Here is a 20,222-nt window from a genome sequence, read left to right as displayed (position 1 = left end):
ATCAATCAATCAACTAATGAAGTTATTGAAATTTTAATAATTTAATTACATTGTCATCCATACAACAAATGAAACGATTGAATAAATCATCGATCAATTGCAAAAAAACATCAGCTGAAAAACTAATTAATAAACCAAGAGATCACTAAAACGACCCTTCAACTTGATTACCAAACTAACATCGTTCCATGTATCAACCTAAAATCGATCAATCAATCGATGAAACGACGTTAGGAAGCAAAACCGTCATCGATATATATCAGTTGAAGCAGTTCACTGAGTTTATTACCCCCTTTTTGCAAGGAAAATAAAGGGGTTGTCTTTCCAACCCCTTGTTACCTTATTTCAAGTGGCAAGAAAAAGAAATATAACACTAGCTTTTACCTTGACTGTGTTTTGCTATAGTGATTGACCTATTCAACTTGGCATGCGACTGATTGGAGAACACATTTCTTGCACTCTCTGACCTCCTTCGAATTTGGACCATTACAATTTCCATTAAATTACAATATGTGATAATCAACATCAAATTCATGAGTGTGAACTTTGAATTTTATTTCTTTTTTTTTTTTTTTTTTTGTTTCATATTTGTCAACGAGCTTTCCTAGTCGTGCAATCCATCTGCGAAAAACAACCTTGGTTTTTCAGTTCAAGACTCAGAGATTGCAGATGTACATGTTCTTGGACATACAGGGGTATCATCTTACGTTGAATGGTTATTCATATACATACCAGAATGCGATCGGCAGGTTATCGGGTTTACTGGTTAAATATACATAATCTCAGAAGTTGATTTTCTTGCAATAATCAATAATAAACTTGTGTGCTACACTGTAGCTGCACGGTTACTTGACAATTAATGTTTTCGGACCCTCACTTAAAACTGAATTCTTTGTTTTGATATTGATGAACTAAAAATCTCTGAAGCACCAAAGCTCAGCGATTGGAAGGGGCGCCTCTGTCAGGTATGTTATCAGTTTCTTAAAGTAGGCATATCCTTGTTTATTTAACTATATTTTGGACGACAAATTAAGCAGTGGTTCCTCACTAAATAATGCCTCGTACCAAACCTTTATTTTAATAGACCGCTATGGGTTTATCCTGAACTGGAGCGCTAAATATTTCGTCTTAAGATCAACTTTTAGGCTTCTACGGGGGTAGCTGTAGCAAAAACTTTAACTGAAGTTTCTAAAAGCAAGCAGTTCTAACAAAGGACATTACACACTTTGGGGTGGAGCGCGTTGGCCGATCTCTCATTGGTCGAAATGAATAGAGCCCGGAGAACAGTGGGCGACTATCTCTGTTACGGTCTCTGTTTAAATCTCGTTTTCCGGGAAACGTTCCTACACTAGGTTAGGTCTAGCGTTCTAAGAGCTTTCAAATGGAAATGCAGTCAAAGGTTCGTGAAACCCCTTGGTAAGAGCAAGATCGACCTACGAAGCATGTTGGAACTTACCTTCGGCAACCGCCAGGCTGGCAAACAGCACTATAGCCAAGAACAAGTGCATAGTGGCGTTCAGTAGTACGGGGCTTCTTGCTGCAACTGTCGCGTCCTTGGTGGGTTCTCTTGGGTCCCTGCGTCTCCGGTGGATGAGGTAGGGTGAGGAGTTGTGCTTCGAGGGTTCGTATTTATACATATCAACGCGGCACCCCAGCCTCGCCGTGACTGTCAGCCCGCACAATCTTTACCGTATAAGGTAAATAATTGGTGGCATTACCATAACGTATACCACGCGTATTGGACATTTTATCAACTTAAAACTGACATACGTTTCACTGGCGTAACTTCAGACTCCAGAAAGTGATGAATCATTAAATAATAGATAGTTGGTACCTTTATCGGAACAAGTATCGCGGGCGAATCAATCAGTAACGCAAGAAAAGTTGCCGAAAGAGAGAGAGATGGAGATTAAAAAGGCGCCCTCGAAACTGTACAAACTTTAGGTAGATGACATGAAATAGGTCAGAAACGCTCAATTTATAGGCCCTTAAACCAATGAGCACCTGTTGAAAGGCTTGTTTAATACAGTATATTTTAGTTGTGTCTATTTTTTTGAGGTCTAAAGCATTTATTTTGACAGTCGAACATATCAACTGCCCCTTCTCCACCAGTTTACCGGTACCACTTGGTGCTGGGCGCCAACATATCGTCATATCGAACAACCAGGGGCAGAGTCAGCGCATTCTGAAAAAGTTAAAGTTTAAAACAAATGTTTCAGGTATGACCAGCGTGTTTAAGGGTGTATTCCCAGAGATTTAGATCGATCCAGGGATTAAGATTTAGATCAACCGAACTCCCTGGGGGTTCATGCTAAATTGCAGTCAGCCTAGCGCGCACCATAGTTAATTACCCCCTTACAGCTTTCAGTAGGCGGGACAGACGCTGAAGCCGGCTAAGCTGACAGTAATCTAGTGAGACTCCCCACAGGGACAGATCGATCTAAAATCTATGGAAATGGGGTCCAAGTCGAAATTAAATTCAGATTCAGCTGTAATGGAAATGGGTTTTTTTCTCAGTTTTATTCCCATGTGCTTTTATTGCCGGCAAACACTGTATCTCCAAGTAAATAAATGTAGAAAAATGCAGCTCGTATTGAACTGGTTCCCACCCGCTGTCATGAACAGCGTGCGTGCGTCAACATTGGGTCTCCTTTCTTTTTGTTCTTAAATAACCCGCACGAAAACGAAGTAGATACTCCAGCGCAGTAGACTACTGCAATCATACTGCAAACATGCTTCAAATCTGCTTCGATGTAGGAGCTAACTAGAGGATCAGAGAGGCGATACCGCCTCTGGATATTGTACCACCAGCTGGAGTAAGCGCATTCGTATGGACCCCCCCCCCAAAAAAAAAAAAAAAAAAAAATGGACACCACCACCAGTCTATAAAATGCAGAGTTCTAAAAATAAAAAAATAAAAAAAAATCGAAAAAACATAACTGTTAAAATGGTCCAATCAAGCAGATGTTCAAATTGACCTGTATTTTCCTTACACTGATCACTCCTGTGATTTTCTAGACAATAGGCCTATTGGTTTTCCTTGAAATGCGTTATCAGTATTGCATATATGCTGACAAAAGAGAAAACCTGGGGACAACAGTAAACATATCTCTGCTAGTTTTGAAGATATGAAGGGCAAGAAAATATGCAGAGTTCAGTTTGTGGTGAAAAAGTAGGTCAAAGGTCAATTTCAAGGTCACAGTATATGACTTCCTATATAAGTTCAATAGTAGCTATGGGCATTTCTTTGCCAATTATGGAGATACAGACTTGACATTTAATATGGAATATTTTTTTCGAAATGATTTTTTATCAGTTTTTTCCTATTTGGCTTACTGATAAAAGAAAATAAGGATTAAAACCGTGTTTTAATAACTTTAAATTATCTCTTTGGTGTCATTGTGACATCAGTTCATTAATGGAATTCGCCAGAGAAGCAAACAAAAACACATTGCCTATTCTATGTCATACGACACCCATTAAGAGAGATATTTTGAATCTCCATATTTTTCAAATTATCGTCTGTAAAAGGGTAACACGCTCCACAAAAGACCTTCATGTCAGTTGCTAGTCACAGTAATGGTCGTTGTTACGCCTGGCCTCTTCGTGGCTGTTGCCAGCGTTCTCAAGCGGCAAGGCACTTCTTAGGGGTAGGTTTTTAGAATTCAATCTGGTATAGCATTCCAGGCATCGGTCTAAAATTGCCCAATCTGGTCCAGTTTTGTTGTAGGACATGAAGGCAGTTGATTGGCGAGTAATGGTTGAACGAAATATTGTCTATGTGGTTCAAATGTGGCGATTTTGATGACCAGGGTAGCTGCTCATTCCCTTGGTTCTGTAAGTTATCTGCTATTTAAAGTGCTCTGTGTGAACCTGCAACCTCATCGTGCAACCTAGAATTGTACCTAAGGTGCCCCCTATCAAATGATAGTCAAGTGATTCCGAGATTATTCCTTTATTTGATCTGGTTCAGGTTTTCGTCGATGACTACCATTGGTGTTTTGGCACCAATGTGGAATCTACTCCAAATACTGACGCTGTCAATCACCCTTGTCACTTTAGACCCGGCATATGCTTCATCGTAGGCCTCTTCTGGATATCTGTAAACTCTGTTTTGACTAATTGAGCGGTACAGGTGAAATCTGACCTCAATAAAGAAAGCCACGCAGTTTCAGTGTTCTACCCAGAAACGTTCATGGCCCCTAATTCATTAGAGAAACAGACGACGATGTTTTGCTGTATACAGTGGGTACCTCGGAGGTCACTTGGTGTTCTTACCTGCGAAAACCAGTTTGGTGTTCGCTAAGGGCTTTGAAAAACGCATTTTAGTGGCAATTTACCCCTAGTTCTGAACGGACTAAGTGTTTTTTGTTTAGTTGCAGCAGCGTATCCCGAAAGACAGTGGGTCCTGTACCCTGTAGGTAAAATTTTGATACATTGGGGGTGACCTCTGTGTAGGTACATCAGTCTGGGCATTACTCTATAAAACTGTGGGGACCGTTCCGTTAGGCGCTATGATCTGTCTGGTTATGTCTGTCTTTTTCGCGCCATTCTGCCTTAGATTAACAAATTTGTAATGCACTACTTGACTCATCTTACGCACTGCAAAACTGACCGCTTGCATGCAGAATTTCAAATTCTTCTATGCAGTAGTTGCCGAAATATGGATACTTTTTTGACAGAACCAAGCTTTGCCTAAGCCAAGCTTTGATCAGCCCAAAGGAACACTACCCAATTAAATCACTGCAAATTACATAATGTAGCAGCGCAACAAGCATGAAAGTCAGTTAATTGGTAGTGACACACCTAACTGCACACTTTTACATTCACAAATCTTATATGAGATCGGAGTTTTTTGAAAAAAGAACGTATTTTTACCTAGGTATACCTTCGAAACTGAAATATTCCATATTAAATGTCAAGTCTGTATGAAGGCCAGGAAACATGCAAAGTGCAGTTCATCATAAATAGTAGGTCAAAGGTCAATTTCAAGGTCACAGTAAGATTGCCAGTATATGACTTCCTATTCAAGTTCAATAGTAACTATGGACCTATCTCTGCCAGTTTTGGAGATATAAAGATCAGAAAACTTGCAAAGTTCAGTTCATGGTGAAAAGTAGGTCAAAGGTCAATTTCAGGGTCATATTTAGATTGCCAGTATATGACTTCCTATTCAAGTTCAATAGTAACTATGAGCATATCTTTGCCAGTTTTGGAGATATAAAGATCAGAAAACTTGCAAAGTGCAGTACTGAAAAGTAGGTCAAAGGTCAATTTCAAGGTCACAGTAAGATTACCAGTATATGACTTCCTATTCAAGTTCAATAGTAACTATGGGTGTATCTCTGCCAGTTTTGGAGATATAAAGATCAGAAAACTTGCAAAGTGCAGTTCATCATGAAAAGTAGGTCAAAGATCAATTTCAAGGTCACAGTTAGATTACCAGTATATGACTTCCTATTCAAGTTCAATAGTAACTATGGGCGTATCTCTGCTAATTTTGGAGTATTTCACATTTTCCCCACTGAATGTTGCGATGTTGTAATTTTTGATATAGCACAATGCCTAAACCATATCGAAAACAAAAAAATGGACACCACCTCCAGTATTGCACTTGACAAGGTCTAAAAATACAATAAACAAGAGGTCTCTGGCATTTACCGTTTCAGAATTAGAGCGAGTTTTCAGTTTCATATCAAATGGCTGTTTCTCTTGTGAAAATGCACCGATTGACCCCAAACTCCCAAAGATGAAAGGAGTCCCCAGTGGTAACCCCTCACTATAACAGGAGAGCTAAGGGCTGTGTAGTTTCCAAAATTAGCACAAACAAATATTTTTTGCAGAAAATTCCCATTTTTAGAAAATTTTGGCTTGTTTGACCTTGAAAAAAGGTCAAAAGTCAAATCCAAGGGCATATTTGGAATCTCCACATATGATTTTCGGTCAGACTTCTGTAGTAATTTTTCCCATAATTCCTTTGGTTTGGGAGATATTTAGCATTGAATTTTCAAAAATTTTGACAATGGTGCGTTTCAACAAGCGCCACGCCCAGGCCAATGCACCAACAGAGACAAAAAAAACAGGGTGTTAAAGTTGAGATTATATGTGACCTAAATCCAAGAGATGGGGACACAGGTCCTTGTGGTCTAGGAGGAGAAGCGGTAACGGTGACTTGTTTCCGGCGCCCGACCGTGGAGCCGGCGGAGCCACAGGAGCCGGCGGAGCTTTACGAGACGGGTCGGGACTAAAACCATGAGTACTGCCAGCGTACATTAATTAGCATATTTGAAACATGCTTCTATCATGCTGCTAATCTACTGCATTAATGCTCCTCCTCTGTACAACCCTATGTAATTTTTGAAGTAGAATTGCAGAAGGCTATAATGCATTTCTACTGCAAATATGCTCCACACCATTACTGCGTTAATGCTTCCTTGCTACTTCGATACTACTGCATTTTCTTGCGGGAAGGCTTTGAAAACTTCCTGACGTAAATTTTACTTCAGGCTTTTATCTATCGCCGTGCCTCTCCCAGGCAGGTGTATGGCAGGGCAGCTTTTAATTTTGTTCCTATGTCACTAAAAGTGATTGCTAAACTCCTTTATTTCGATCCGTTATTTCGAACGTATGGCTTCTCTTTTCGTTCTATATATTTCAATAAAACATGATAATTCAGTACAATGTACAAACAGTACAAATACGACTTAAACTTACGGCCAAACCTTTCAAGCGATTAAAATAATGCAACATAATTATGCTGTAGTTATCGTTATCACGTAGGCTCCAATCTCCCTTCTTGCCCCTTCTTTGAAAACACATATGATAGAGATAAATTCACACAAATACGCTTTTAATTGAGATAATTTATTTAAGTGAAAACAACTAAACCATCCAAGAGCAATTTTCGATACTTGCAAAAAATATTTAATAGCTTTAATGCTAGAAATTGAGCTTCATTCGACATAAAAGGTACCAGTGACAAAATTTCCCTGCCATTAAAATAATTACCTTCCACTTTCCCCGTGTAACCTCGTATTAAAAATTTTGTAAAACTGCTTCAAAAAACGACGCAGGATATTACAGATGATCAGAGAACCCTGTTCTCTTCTGTACTTTGTGACATACATGAACAAGAAAAATAAGTCAATATTTAAAGTTTAGAGAAGCGCAGCCATACATTACCGACTTCAAACTTTTTCTGCAATACGAATGTGCACAGGGGGCCTGTGGCATAAATTATCTTTAGCTCAAAAAATGCCCTTCACTTACATGTTTGTGTATAAAGATTGTATTACACACCCATATGTACATGTGGATGTACCAGTAGATATTTATCGCTCTTTTTCAGCACCTTGACTATCTCTTACTTCGATCTTCCACGTAGATTTACTAAGCTGCGCAGCCTGCCCTATTTTCGGCGAGACATGCACTAATGAAATTTGTCACGCAAAATGCGAGGTCCTATAGAATAAGGTCAAATAATGCACATAAACATGCATATCTAAAAGAAAAAAGCTCATTTGGACCAATGAGTGTTTTGAGTCCAAGCTAGAATATATCAGTTCCATAACAAAGTTAAAGATATTTTCTACAGGATATTATCAAAGATCTTATCCCTCATTTTTGCCCATATTCACCGGCGTTAGCGAATACATTAGGTATTCAAACAAGTACAGTACGTACAAGCTAGAACAATGGCCTCATTTAACTTGCAATAGAGTCTTCGTCAAACGAGAGACTGGAATAATGTGATGTGGCAAAGGACACGTGCACAGAAATATATACATGCATATGGAAAACCACCTGTGGGGCATGAGGGAAACATTTGGCAAATCACCTACCCCCAATACAGTATTTTTTCATTGAACATGAGGCAAAACCAAATCTATTTCACCGTGATACCCGCCATAGTAATATCTAACATAGCAGTACAACTGGTTATACAAGGACTCCTAACTTGTTCTCGTGAGGAGATAGATACGGACCAGCATGCCTCGAGACCAGGTAAAAATACAAGTAACAAAGATGTTAAACTTATATTTTCTCTTCATAATCAGAATATACACAGGAAATGCTGTGTGTGTGTGTGCGTGTGTGTGTGCGTGAGAGAGAGGTTACTAGAGAGAGTTGGAGTGTGTGCGCCAGTTAAAGTGAGTGTGTTTGTGTGTGTGAGTGTGTTGGCGCCCGTGTAGCGCTGCTGTTGATACATCAGTGAAGGAAATAGGGGAGAGGGATACTGTTCGTTATTAGCGGAGATCTACAATTGGTTGCCCTGTTTAACTTTCTTTTCGGCCAGTGATTTTAATAAAACGGATCCCTACGACTATCTACCACTTATTGTACAGGTAGTCGCATTCCGCCTGCATCATAATGAGAGAATGCATGTACTGCTAAAATCTTAACATTGACTTGAGCTGTTAACAAAAGCAATTTTTGAACACTTGCATCTATGTGGTCAAAATTAAGGCAGGCTTTGAGATAAAAATCTGAATAGATAAAGATGGCAATTAGAGAGACGGCTGGTTAGGAAAATATCTGTAACGTAAGCATACTTTTCTAGTCAAGGTAATGACTATGCAAACAGATTTAGTCATCTTGTCATCTTCCTTTCTCTCCCCCCCCCCCCCAAATGGAAAATTTTACTATCTACCAAAATGTGCAATTGACGATTCCCAGGGAAAATATTGGATTACTGTAATAATTTCAATGATTGAATTTTAAGAGAAATAAAAAGCACCTGTGATAAAATTATCCTGTTGAAGTAATCTCATCTCATTTTCCCTTTGGGATCCCGCATCAAAAGTGTTTTCAAAAACAAATTTCAAAAAGACAAGGGGTGATTGGGATGATGAGTCAGAGATGTACTCATATTAACTGCACTGAAACTGGAAAAATACGAACGAGTGAACAAGTGAAACATGACAGAGGGCCAAAAAAAAATTGGTTGAATTTTAATAGTTGTAGTGCACCCAAGAAAAAAGTATAAATAAAATCAGGAGTAGACTACCGGTAGAATGAAACACCAAAGAAAAAATAAAGGGGATAAACAGAGTGCGAAACAACTTATTATTAGGCAGGTACTGATTCAGGCCGTCTTCTGAGTCTTCCGGAAGACGGTCAGCTTTTCAAGTTTACATCGTCGGGTATCTGTTCTTTCTGTCGGAAGACGGTCAAAAATGGAGGATGGATCAACAAATGTAATATGGAAGACTGTCAGAAAAATTCTATGGATCCGCCCCTGTCCTACGCTTAGATTTATGCATAGCAAATCTATCTCGATCGTCTTTATGTTTGGAATATAAAAACAGATTTGCTATCTGATATGTTTTTCTATATAAACACATTATTTCACCTTTGCTTACAGAAAAAGGACCTCCAATGCCAAGAGTTCTTTGTTGGCTACTTACTGATCCTCCAGATCTCGACAAGCGCGTTATTCACGTCAGAGACACGTGGGCGAGAAGATGTGACGTCACATTATTTATGAGCTCCATGGAAAATAAGACGTTCCCAACGATTGGTTTACGTGTACCACCCGGGAGAGGACACATTGCAAAAAAGGCCAAAGCTGCATGGAAATATATTTACGAGCATCATCTGAACGATGCAGATTTCTTTATCAAAGCTGACCCTGATACATACGTAATTGTAGAAAATTTGAAACATTATCTAACATCTAGGGACCCAAAGAGGGCAGAGTTTTATGGACACCAGTTTTACCCCAGTGATTGGGAATTCAACGCTGATACTAGAATTAAGAAGTCCGTGTATATGAGTGGAGGTCCAGGGTTGGTGCTTAGCAGGGAAGCTGTCAGATTGCTTGTTACGAAAGCCATTAACAGCGACCCGAAATGCCTGCAGGACGGAGAGGGTAGGCCTATACATGTATATCTCATTCATGTACAGGGTGGTCCATAAAAACGACCATTTTTGCTTTCCAACTCAATTCAAAATAGGTCCTTGTATAAGGAACAGCCTGTATATCGTTTCATCTTTTTAACCCATTATTATTCAAGTTGCATATCTCTAACAGATCTCCTTTCGTTTCAGATGATACATACCAGTATATTAAAGTGACATGTGTTAAAATGTTCAATAGCCAATATACATATATATTTCTAATGAAATTCGCATGATGGTAATTGCCCAGCATATTTTAACAACATTTATAACCTTAAAGTACACGTGAAAACTCAAGCAATCTTTATAGGCAACTGTATTCATAATCACACAAATTGGAAATACAGGAGATAGATTGTGGTAGAGAAGATTTCAAATTGCACCGTCCTATTAGGTTCAAACATGTATATTCTGTCTCAATAAACATTATGTCCTTATACAATGTAACATGTCCAAGGTACCTTCTATATATATCCACTGATCACGCAATAGGCTTTAAATCAACAAAAATATTCTGACTTAATTTAATATTTTAATCTGCCATTTGTTTTCTGGACATCAGCCGAGGACATGAAAACGGCGAAATGCTTGTTAAGTGTTGGTGCCGAACCGGTGGACACTCGGGACGAGTTGGGCAGAGAGCGGTTTATGATTTTTCCTCCTTATGTCCACCTGAAGGGCCACTACGCTGACTGGTATAAAAAGGGGGACGCTCATGGGGCAGTGGAGGTGGGTAGGATGAAGTCCACACCAGCCGATCTAAAATTTTATAATTTTATATTTTATTTAGATGGGGTCCTGAAGATACGAAAGCAGACTAAAGGGGTGGTGCTTACAGCGGGCCACTGCCTCCTCCACACCCACCCCTTCGGAGCTCACCCCTCCCGCCCTTGTATTGTTAAAAACAGCATAACAAACGAAACTAGACAAATTCGCCATTTATTTTATTTTATTATTTATTTATTCATTAGTATTATTATTATTATTATTATTATTATTATTATTATTATTATATTTATTTTTTATTTTTTATTTATTTATTATTATTATTATTTTTTTTTTTTTTTTTTTTTTTTTTTTTTGTAAAATTGCCCAGTTTACTACACTGTTGTTCAATTTGGTTAAACAGATTTTACTACAAATGTCAACTTTTCTTTATTGAACAATTGTATTATTGCAGATTCAAAACGTTCAACCTAGACATCCCGACGAAAACATACTACTGGTACCTACTGTTACTTTATGTTAACTTTGGCCTTGATATTTTAGCACTCTTGCGTGTACATCAGTATAGAATATACTTCATTACCAATAACCACCGCTGATCTGTATTTTTTCTTAATCTTTTCCAGGGTTTTGAATGCTGTAGCAGGTACCCCATCTCATTTCATTATATCAAGCCTGATGTCATGTATGAGATTGAGTATTACGTTTATCGAATGGATTACAAAAGAATTAATGAAGAAGTCGACTAAAGATGCGGCTGGCTCTGTGTATTGCTGACAACAAGATGGAAGCGCTAGGAGTACTATAGAGAGCGCTTACCCCTTGAAAAGTTTTCTCTCCCACAAGAAATAATGAGTCGAAAGGTTACACAGGCCAAAAGTTTAATTTTATGCTTTAATTGTAAAACTTTGAAGTTGAAACACCAAAACTGACACGTTTTCTAGCTTTGTTGCCAAACCATGAAGTTCCAGGGGACGAAATAAGGACCGTCCGGCAGCCCGGGACGGCTCAATTGTCACCCGGGCGGTCTCTTTCCAAAAGTTGCCAGTCCGTCGGTCTGGCCATTTTGTGGCCTCTAAAATAATTGTATATCAATATGCACATTCATATTAAGCAGATTTGGTTAAAATAAAATGAAAACAATGAGACTAGGCCCACAACAAATCAACACTCTCAAAAAATGAACGAAAACCGAAAGTACATGCTTATTCAATGTGTTCCAGGCATGCCTAGCGCAAAGGCCCTTCACCGTGTTATGAAACGTCTGATACAAAGTATCAAACGAGGCATTTATATGCTTGTTTACGATACAAGTGACGAACGATGTATGGTCATTCAAGTTCACCCAATCTCGTCTAATTACACAGTTTAAGTTTTGCTTCTTCTATAATCTTGAATTGTACGTCTTTCTCATAAAAAAATTAATTAAATGACGTCACGACGCACGTGGATTATACAAGATTGCGCCTAAGTCGCAGTCAGGATTACCCCTGTCGCAGTCTACCCTCTGTAAGTATTTTGGTGCTAATAATGAATGTGATGCCCCAGCACGTAAGAAAAGAACACAGGAAAGTATCAGACAGTCGAATAAAGTGTATGATGACACCAAAGCAGGGCTCCACAGGTGAAAATTCAGTTCGGACTAGTGAATTTGCAGGGTGGGCTGTCCGACGGACAGGTTATGTTTTATTAGAAGTTAAGAACAAAAATCTTGAAAAAGAAATTTTTGTTGCATACTAACGTCTTCTCGTCTTTTCCTGGATTGCATTGAAAAGAGTGACCTACATTTGGTACAAAACATGTGGTCCCAAAACGAAGTCTAAGCAAACTTACCGCCAAATTGTGAAAGTGAACACCTTCCAGAACTTCACAAGACAAAATGTTTCCACATAACAGGCTGACTACTGAATATTTATTTGTTTAAAAAACTACGTGCTCTAGTAACAAAGACCGTTCCTAAAATAGAAACTACACAAGTACTGGGTACAACAGCCAGATTGGACTGGATGTATCTAGTTTGTTGTCAAGGCAACGTACTGCCTGTCAATCAATCTGAAGATCTTGTTGAAATGTTGTTTATTTCTAAAGATGCGGCTGGCTCTGTGTATTGCTGACAACAGGATGGAAGCGCTAGGAGCACTATACAGAGTGCTTACCCCTTGAAAAATTATACAGGCCAAAAGTCTAATTTTTGCTTAAATTGTAAAACTTTGAAGTTGAAACACCAAAACTGACACGTTTTCTAGTTTTGTTGCCAAACCATGAAGTCATCAAGATGAAAATATTACATAACAAAAATAATTAAAAAATCTAAAAAGACGTCATGCATACTTGATCCAATGTCGACAGCGCCCATGGTTCAGATACTCCCTGCTGTCATCAACCTGATAACACACATCATCAGCACTAGTTTTGTTTCTGGTTCTTTCACTGGTCAACTCAAGAAAACTGTTTTCAAGCCCTACTAAAAAAGCCATCTCTAGACACTGATACATCACAGTTTTGGCTATCACATCTATGCTGATGATACGCAAATGTTTACATGCTGTAATGTTAAACAATCCTAATGAAACAATTGAAAAGCTGTCTAAGTGTATTGATGATCTACGAGGGTGGTTGATAAGAAATAAGTTCAAAATCAATGATGGAAAATCTGAACATTTAGTTGTAACCCAGCCACATAACCAAAAAAAAGTTGAAAAAAATTTGATCTCAAAATTGGATCCAGTATCATAAAGCCAACGCCCCATGCTAAGAATCTTGGCCTTTTTTACATAGAACGCTTCCTATGAATAATCAAATTGCTAGCATATGCAAGTCAGCAGTATTTAACATTAGGAACATATGCGCAATTCGTAATCACCTATCTGACTCTGCTGCAGCTACAGTTACAAATTGTTTAGTAACGTCTAGATTGTGTTACTGTAATTCTATTTTATATGGGTGTCAAAAAAAAAAAAAACAGATTAAAAGACTGCAGCGTATTCAGAACATCTCAGCTAGATTATCAACCTGTACATCCATGAGTTACCATATCACCCCAGTTTTAAAAGAGTTACATTAGCTACCTCTGCAAGCCAGTATTTTATTTAAATTTCTAGTCTTTGTTCATGACGCTTTTAACAAAGTTGCACCGATCTACTTAGTGAATTAGTCACTCACTATGTCCCAGCAAGAAACGTGCGGTCTGTAGACAAATTGTTACTTATATAAGCTGGTAAAAATGCGCCTAAAAACTTATGGTGACATTTCTTTTAAATCAGTAGGTCCAAAGGAATGGAATTTATATCCACTGAAAATCTGATCAATTGAGTCTACCAAGCATTTTAAAAAAAGAATTGAAGACATAACTATTCAGGAAATTTTTTGACTAATCAACTTTTAAATTGATTTTACAAATTTTGTAGTAATTGCATTTTTGCACTGTAAGAAATGAGGCTGTTCTACTTATAATTTTACTATGTGCAAATAGGGCTGTTTTTTTTTTTTTTTTTTTTTTTTTTTTTTTTTTTTTTTTTTTACCTAATATTGATTATTTTTTCTTAACAAACATATTTTAGTTATGTACTGTAAGTGCTTTTATGTGATGAAACGTATGTTTTATCTAGAATACTCTTAATTTTTTGTCCTTAAGCCCTGTAATTTGTTTATTTATCTATTCCTAATAATTGATTCTGAAGTAATAGTTTTATGTATATGAAAAGTCTTCTGAACATGTAATCGTGGATTTTAGATTCAAAATAAATTTATTATTATTATTATTATTATTATTATTATTATTATTATTATGGGTGTGACAGATTTAGCTGTTGCCATAGTAACACAGGAGTTTTTAAATTATAATGTCTGAGACCTTTAAATTTTCATGTATTTCAAATATATGAACTCTGTGTATTGTAAGCTTTAAAAAATTAGACTTGGGCCTCAGCAATTAATGAAATTATTTGAAAAAATATAATAGTTAAATTGCCAAAATGGCAGCCATTCCAAGATAGTGGCAGATTCATGTTAATTAGCTTTTTGTAAACTTAGCATTAGAATTGAAAACTGTTAGGTTTTTGGATATGTTGATAGGATCTGAATTACATAATTACTGTGTACAGTGACCGTTACTCCAAACGACTTTTTTTTAGTGTAAAACCCTGAAACCCAAGGTGGCCATCTCAAAACACGGTTGATATATTGCTGTGCTAAATGAATAAATGTTACTTTTTCCTTTCAAAATGCCTCTTACACTTTCTGGTGAACATAATTAACCTATTATCTAAATATAAATAATTTCTATTTATTGTGATTTCACTGGGAATTTCAATTTTCAAAAGATTTTGGCCAAATTATATTTGCTTGGCCATTCCAAAATTCAACATGGCCACAATTGGCCATAACAGTGCGGGTATTAATTTTTAATGCAAGGAATTAACGTATAATTCTAAAAGTTGTGCAGTCAATTACAATCAAATATGACCTTTCTACACTGCTTTCATGGAAATACTTGTCCATATTTAATTGCATATTCAGGATTAGGGCTTTTTGGTTACAGGTGAAATGTCTTGGTTGTAGTCTTTTTCAATGAAGAATGTTCATTGTAAAGCCAATCAAGATTTGCTGTTACCTAGTCTTCGGTTATTGTTGACCATTTAATCTTTCTTTTTTAATCATTTTACATGGCCACAAATCTAGTAGTGATGAGCAGTATTATGAAAATAAGTTCTCATCCAAACTTTAGACGAAATGAGGAATATAGCTCTCACTTTTCAGTCCACTGGTTAAAAAGATGTAATTTCATTATCATTGGCGGCCATTTTGAAATTTGAAAGCCATACTGTAATCCAAATTAACTCAAGTAATTGAAAACGGTTCTGTTTTCATATTCAATACATCAAAAGTAATGAAGATTTTAATTTGGGATGACAAATCTGCCATATTTCCAGACAGGACAGCTATATGTAAAAGACATATTTTGTGGCAGCCATATTGGATTTCAGGATTTTTCATCTCAATATAAAGATTGCACCTTGAACAAGCACTATTAGGCAAAAAGTAGAGACTCCAGGCTACACTGGTACATCAAAATATCTCTGATAAAAAATTAAATTAAAATTAAATTAAAAATTATCATTTCTAGTGCATTTCTTAGACTACATGTCTAGAATGATTTTAAATTCCATTTAGTCAATGCATTTGAAATATTTTCACTAAGGGGAGGGGGGGTCGGCCCATGGACTATAAGGTCCTTATTCAAGCAATCATAAGTCTGAATTATTTACGAGGAATTCAATTGGAAATTATTCCGTTAAAAATTACAAAATATAAACACGGTCTGATACGTTTATTATTAAAAATTAAAGTACGCGTTGTTTGTTGAGCATTTTGAAGAGAGTAATAAAAACACTGTCCATGAACAGATCTTTCAATAATAATACATTTGTTCCAAAGAAAAGGGGCAAGCAAAATAAATAAAAATAAATAAATAAATAATATGCAAAAATTAGGATTCAGGGTAACAAGCGGAGAGACGTGATTAAAAAAAAAAAAAAAAAAAGAAAAAAAAAAAAAAAACAAGTCAAGCACGTGTCTGTGGTCCTGAATCTTTCTACTTTTATTACAAATATGTGGATTTACAGGTCAAGTGTAGTTTACAAGTACTGTCAAAAATCGAAATGTGTGAAACCAAGGAGTCCCAACAACTACCTCCTTGGTGAAACTAACTGTGGGCGCAGCAAACGTGAAAGATGTCCTCCATGCTGAACAACTGTCCATTAAGAAAAGAATCAGAACCTTTTTTATCATTTTGCTCATTTTTTTGGTTCCTCCACCAAAATAAGAGATTATCAGAGTAAGAAATAAAAATAAGTTAATATGACTACAAGTTGAGGTAGTGAGGTATAGAATAGAATATAATATAAGGTAGTGATCGTACACTACGAAGGCAATTGAAGTGAGAAACGTGTATCATAAACTATATTTCTGGGTTTAAAAGTGATTTCATTATGGTGATACTGTTTATAATGAATTGAATTCAAATACCATATTTTAGAATGTGTAATTCTCAGCGACAGCAACCTTAATGATCCACTGTTTATTACAAAAACCCCTCCAGAAAAAAACGCCTTTGTGTGTTCGCTAAATACCTCTATAGGTATGTCATCAGAAAAATCTGAATATTAAATAGACAGAATAGTGGGGGGAAAGAGACAAAAACCCAATCCATGATATTTAGCATAGCAGAGAAAGAAGAAATAAAGATATTGTAAATTAATAAGATTGACAGGTAATTGGACCAATTTCTACTTTGTGTTTCTGGGGATATTGGTTGGTTTCACGTCAGAACGGGTTTCTTGCATAATCATGGGTTTGAACACATATTTATCATTAAACTGCTCAAATACATACTGCCACTGCCACAGACATATGGTGCCAGCTACAGTGACAGTGACTGTTCTGGTTATTTCCCGTTCCTGCGTCCATTGCGATTCGTAGGAGGTTGAGTAAGAACCACTATAGGTGACGCTGGCTGTAATGGCTTTTTTGGCCACTTCGATGGTCATTTCCCATGAATTTGTTAACGTCGAGGACTCGGTTTTAGAGTAGCCAGCTTTAAATGTATACGACAAAGACCCAGGGCCAACATGGCCCCAACAGCTGATTTTAACCCAGTCTCCGGCAACTGATGGGTTTGGAATAACCTGAACTTTCTGGAGGTTGCGGTTAAGAAAGTCAAACTGCATATTTGCGAAAGTTCCTCCGTGTATCATCGTATCGGAATGCCAGCTTGGCATTTCACCGTTATATGGGTACGGGTGAACATATTTGCCCCCAGAATGTTTGATGAAGCCCTTCTCTTGGTTGATTGCAAACAATGCAGAATTGTAGCAATTTGGATGTGGGAAAATTGCTGTATTGTCTCCTGGATGAGCCCAGCCGCCGAAGGGGTTCAAACAATGTCCGGCAGTGCCTACGACCTTCAGATAGCCCCAGTGTCCTTCCTTCTGATGCCATTCTAGTTCAGCCGCATTGGGGCAATTGTCTGCACGGAATTTTTCATAATGATGGCCCCAGGACCACCAGTCAGCATAGGCGTAACAACGGCCGCTAGACCTGTGCCTAACAATGAACCTAGGGCTGACGTATCCTCCTGCAAACCAAAGTAACCGTCTGTCATTTACTAATTGGACGACCAACTATCATACAAACCAGTCATTCGACATATTGGTTAATTAACCACTCAATCGAGCTGTTTCACAATCAAATCATCCATCAACTGCAAATTCAATCATTTAATTACATTGTCAACCATACAACAAATGAAACGATTGAATAAATCATCGATCAATCGCGAAAAAACATAAGCTGAAAAAACAATTAATAAACCAAGAGATCACAAAAACGACCCTTCAGCTTGGTTACCAAACTAACATGTATCAACCTAAAATCGATTAATCAATCGATGAAACGACGTTAAGAAGGAAAGTCGTCATCGATTTATATAAGTTGAAGCAGTTCACTGAGTATAATCCCCCCTTTATGAAAAGAAAATAAAGGGTGTGTTTTCCCAACCCCTTGTAACCTTATTTCAGTGGCAAGAAAAAAATATAACATTAGCTTTTAACTTGACTGTGTTTTGCTAAAGTGGGTCTCAAGAACAATACCTAAATATTATCATTGACCTATTCAACTCGGCATGCGACAGATTGGAGAACACATTTCTTGCACTTTCTGACCTCCTTTGAATTTAAACCATCACAATTTCCATTAGATTACAATATGTGATAATGAACATCAAATTCATGAGTGTGAACTTTGAATTTTATTTCTTTTTCTTTTGTTTCATATTTGTCAATGAGCTTTCCTAGTCGTGCAATCCATCTGCGAAATTTTTCAGTTCAAGACTCAGACATTGCAGATGTACATGTTCTTGAACATACAGGGGTATCATTTTACGTTGAATGGTTATTCATATATACATACCAGAATGTGATCGGCAGGTTATCGGGTTTGTTGGTTAAATATACATAATCTCAGAAGTTGATTTTCTTGCAGTAATCAAAGGAAAATATTTTGCTCGTTATAAACTTGTGTGCTAGACTGTAGCTGTACGGTTACTTGACAATTAATGTTCTCGGACCCTCTCTTAAGACTGAATTCTTTGTTTTGATATTGATGAACTAAAAATCTCTGAAGCACCGACGCTCAGCGATTGGAAGGGGCGCCTCTGTCAGGTATGTTATCAGTAAAGTGGCATATCCTTGTTATATTTGCTATATATCCAGCTATATTTTGGACGACAGATTAGGCAGTGGTTCCTCACACTGGACGGCGTCCTTTCTGCGTTCTTTCTGCGACCATGAAATTTGGCATCGCTGTCGTCTTAATAAGGAGGCATGAGCATTAATTTTGTATCAGAATGAATGCTCAATGATCGGCCAGTTGTCGGCACGTAAAATATTATAATTTTTTAACTCTCAAATGGGGCCGGACTGCTGGACGCAGAAAGGACGCCGTCCAGTGTAAAGGGGGCTTTAGTGACAGCATGCAGTGACTAAGATCGGGGAGTGTTTTGTACAGTAACTTTAGTTGAATGACATGCTCTCATGATATTTATACAACCACGCATAATGTAAACAGGAGAAGAAGGCCCCTAGAGACTGCATGAGGTAGAAGTAGGGGTAAAGGAAGCGGCACATGTAACAACTGGAAAGTAGTTCAATAAATAATAAGAAAGTCCATAACTGAGTTGTATTTGGTACCTCGCGTAACATGAAGCCAATAACGTCGTCACACCTCGTACATGTACCAAACATTTATTTTAATAGACCGGTATGTTTTTATCCTGAACTGGAGTGCACTAAATATTTTGTCTTAGGATCAACTTTTAGGCTTTTTATGGGTGGGGGCAGCTTCACCAAAAACTTTAATTGAAGATGCTAAAAGCAAGGGCATTACACACTTTGGGGTGGAGCGCGTTTCCCGGATGAAATGAATAAAGCCCAGAGAACAATGGGTGACTATCTGATTCTCTGTCACGGTCTCTGTTTAAATCTCGGTTTCCGGGAAACGTTCCTACACTAGGTTCGGTCTAGCGTTCTAAGAGGTTGAAATGCAGTCAAGAGTTCGTGAAAGCCCTTGGTAAGAGCAAGATCGACCTTCGAATCATGTTGGAACTTACCTTCGGCAACCGCCAGGCTGGCAGACAGCACTATAGCCAGGAACAAATGCATGGTATCGTTCAGAAGTACGGGGCTTCTTGCTGCAACTGTCGCGTCCTTGATGGGTTTTCTTCTGTCCCTGCGTCTCCAGTGGATGAGGAAGGGTGAGAAGTTGTGTTTCGAGGGTTCGTATTTATACATATCAACGTAGCACCCCAGCCTCGCCGTGACTGTCAGCCCGCACAATCTTTACCATATAAGGTAAATAATTGGTGGCACTATCATAACGAATACCACGCGACGGGTTCCTATTGGACATTTTATCAACTTAAAACTGACATACGTTTCACTGGCGTAACTTCAGACTCCAGAAAGTGATGAAACATTAAATAATAGATAGTTGGCACTTTCATGAGAACAAGCATCGCTGGCGAATCAATCAGTAGCGCA

General features: G+C 37.7%; 2 protein-coding genes across 3 annotated transcripts; one reads left to right on the top strand and one right to left on the bottom strand.

The window, feature by feature from the left end:
- The first annotated feature begins 7,611 nt into the window (after window positions 1-7,611).
- On the top strand, window positions 7,612-14,387 carry LOC147761007 (glycoprotein-N-acetylgalactosamine 3-beta-galactosyltransferase 1-like). Of its 2 annotated transcripts, XM_087015568.1 has the most exons (4): window positions 7,804-8,004; window positions 9,365-9,871; window positions 10,463-10,629; window positions 11,253-14,387. In XM_087015568.1, the coding sequence occupies exons 1-4, from the start codon at window positions 7,869-7,871 to the stop codon at window positions 11,373-11,375; spliced, it is 933 nt and encodes a 310-aa protein (XP_086871694.1). In that variant the 5' UTR covers window positions 7,804-7,868; the 3' UTR covers window positions 11,376-14,387. The 2 variants fall into 2 exon arrangements, with proteins under 2 accessions (XP_086871695.1, XP_086871694.1); XM_087015569.1 differs by lacking the exon at window positions 10,463-10,629 and having other exon boundaries at window positions 7,612-8,004.
- Window positions 14,388-15,824: 1,437 nt separating this feature from the next.
- Window positions 15,825-19,910, bottom strand: LOC147761006 (uncharacterized). The gene is made up of 2 exons (XM_087015807.1): window positions 19,793-19,910; window positions 15,825-17,761 (listed from the first exon to the last, which is right to left on the bottom strand). The coding sequence occupies exons 1-2, from the start codon at window positions 19,842-19,844 to the stop codon at window positions 16,914-16,916; spliced, it is 900 nt and encodes a 299-aa protein (XP_086871933.1). The 5' UTR covers window positions 19,845-19,910; the 3' UTR covers window positions 15,825-16,913.
- Between the last annotated feature and the right edge of the window lie 312 nt (window positions 19,911-20,222).

This window comes from Lingula anatina, chromosome 6, assembly GCF_051362555.1.
Source record: "Lingula anatina isolate TDL-2025a chromosome 6, LinAna3.0, whole genome shotgun sequence".
NCBI lineage: Eukaryota > Metazoa > Brachiopoda > Lingulata > Lingulida > Lingulidae > Lingula > Lingula anatina.
The sequence above is the reverse complement of the archived record's forward strand: the minus strand, read 5'-3'. Positions and strand labels throughout refer to the sequence as shown.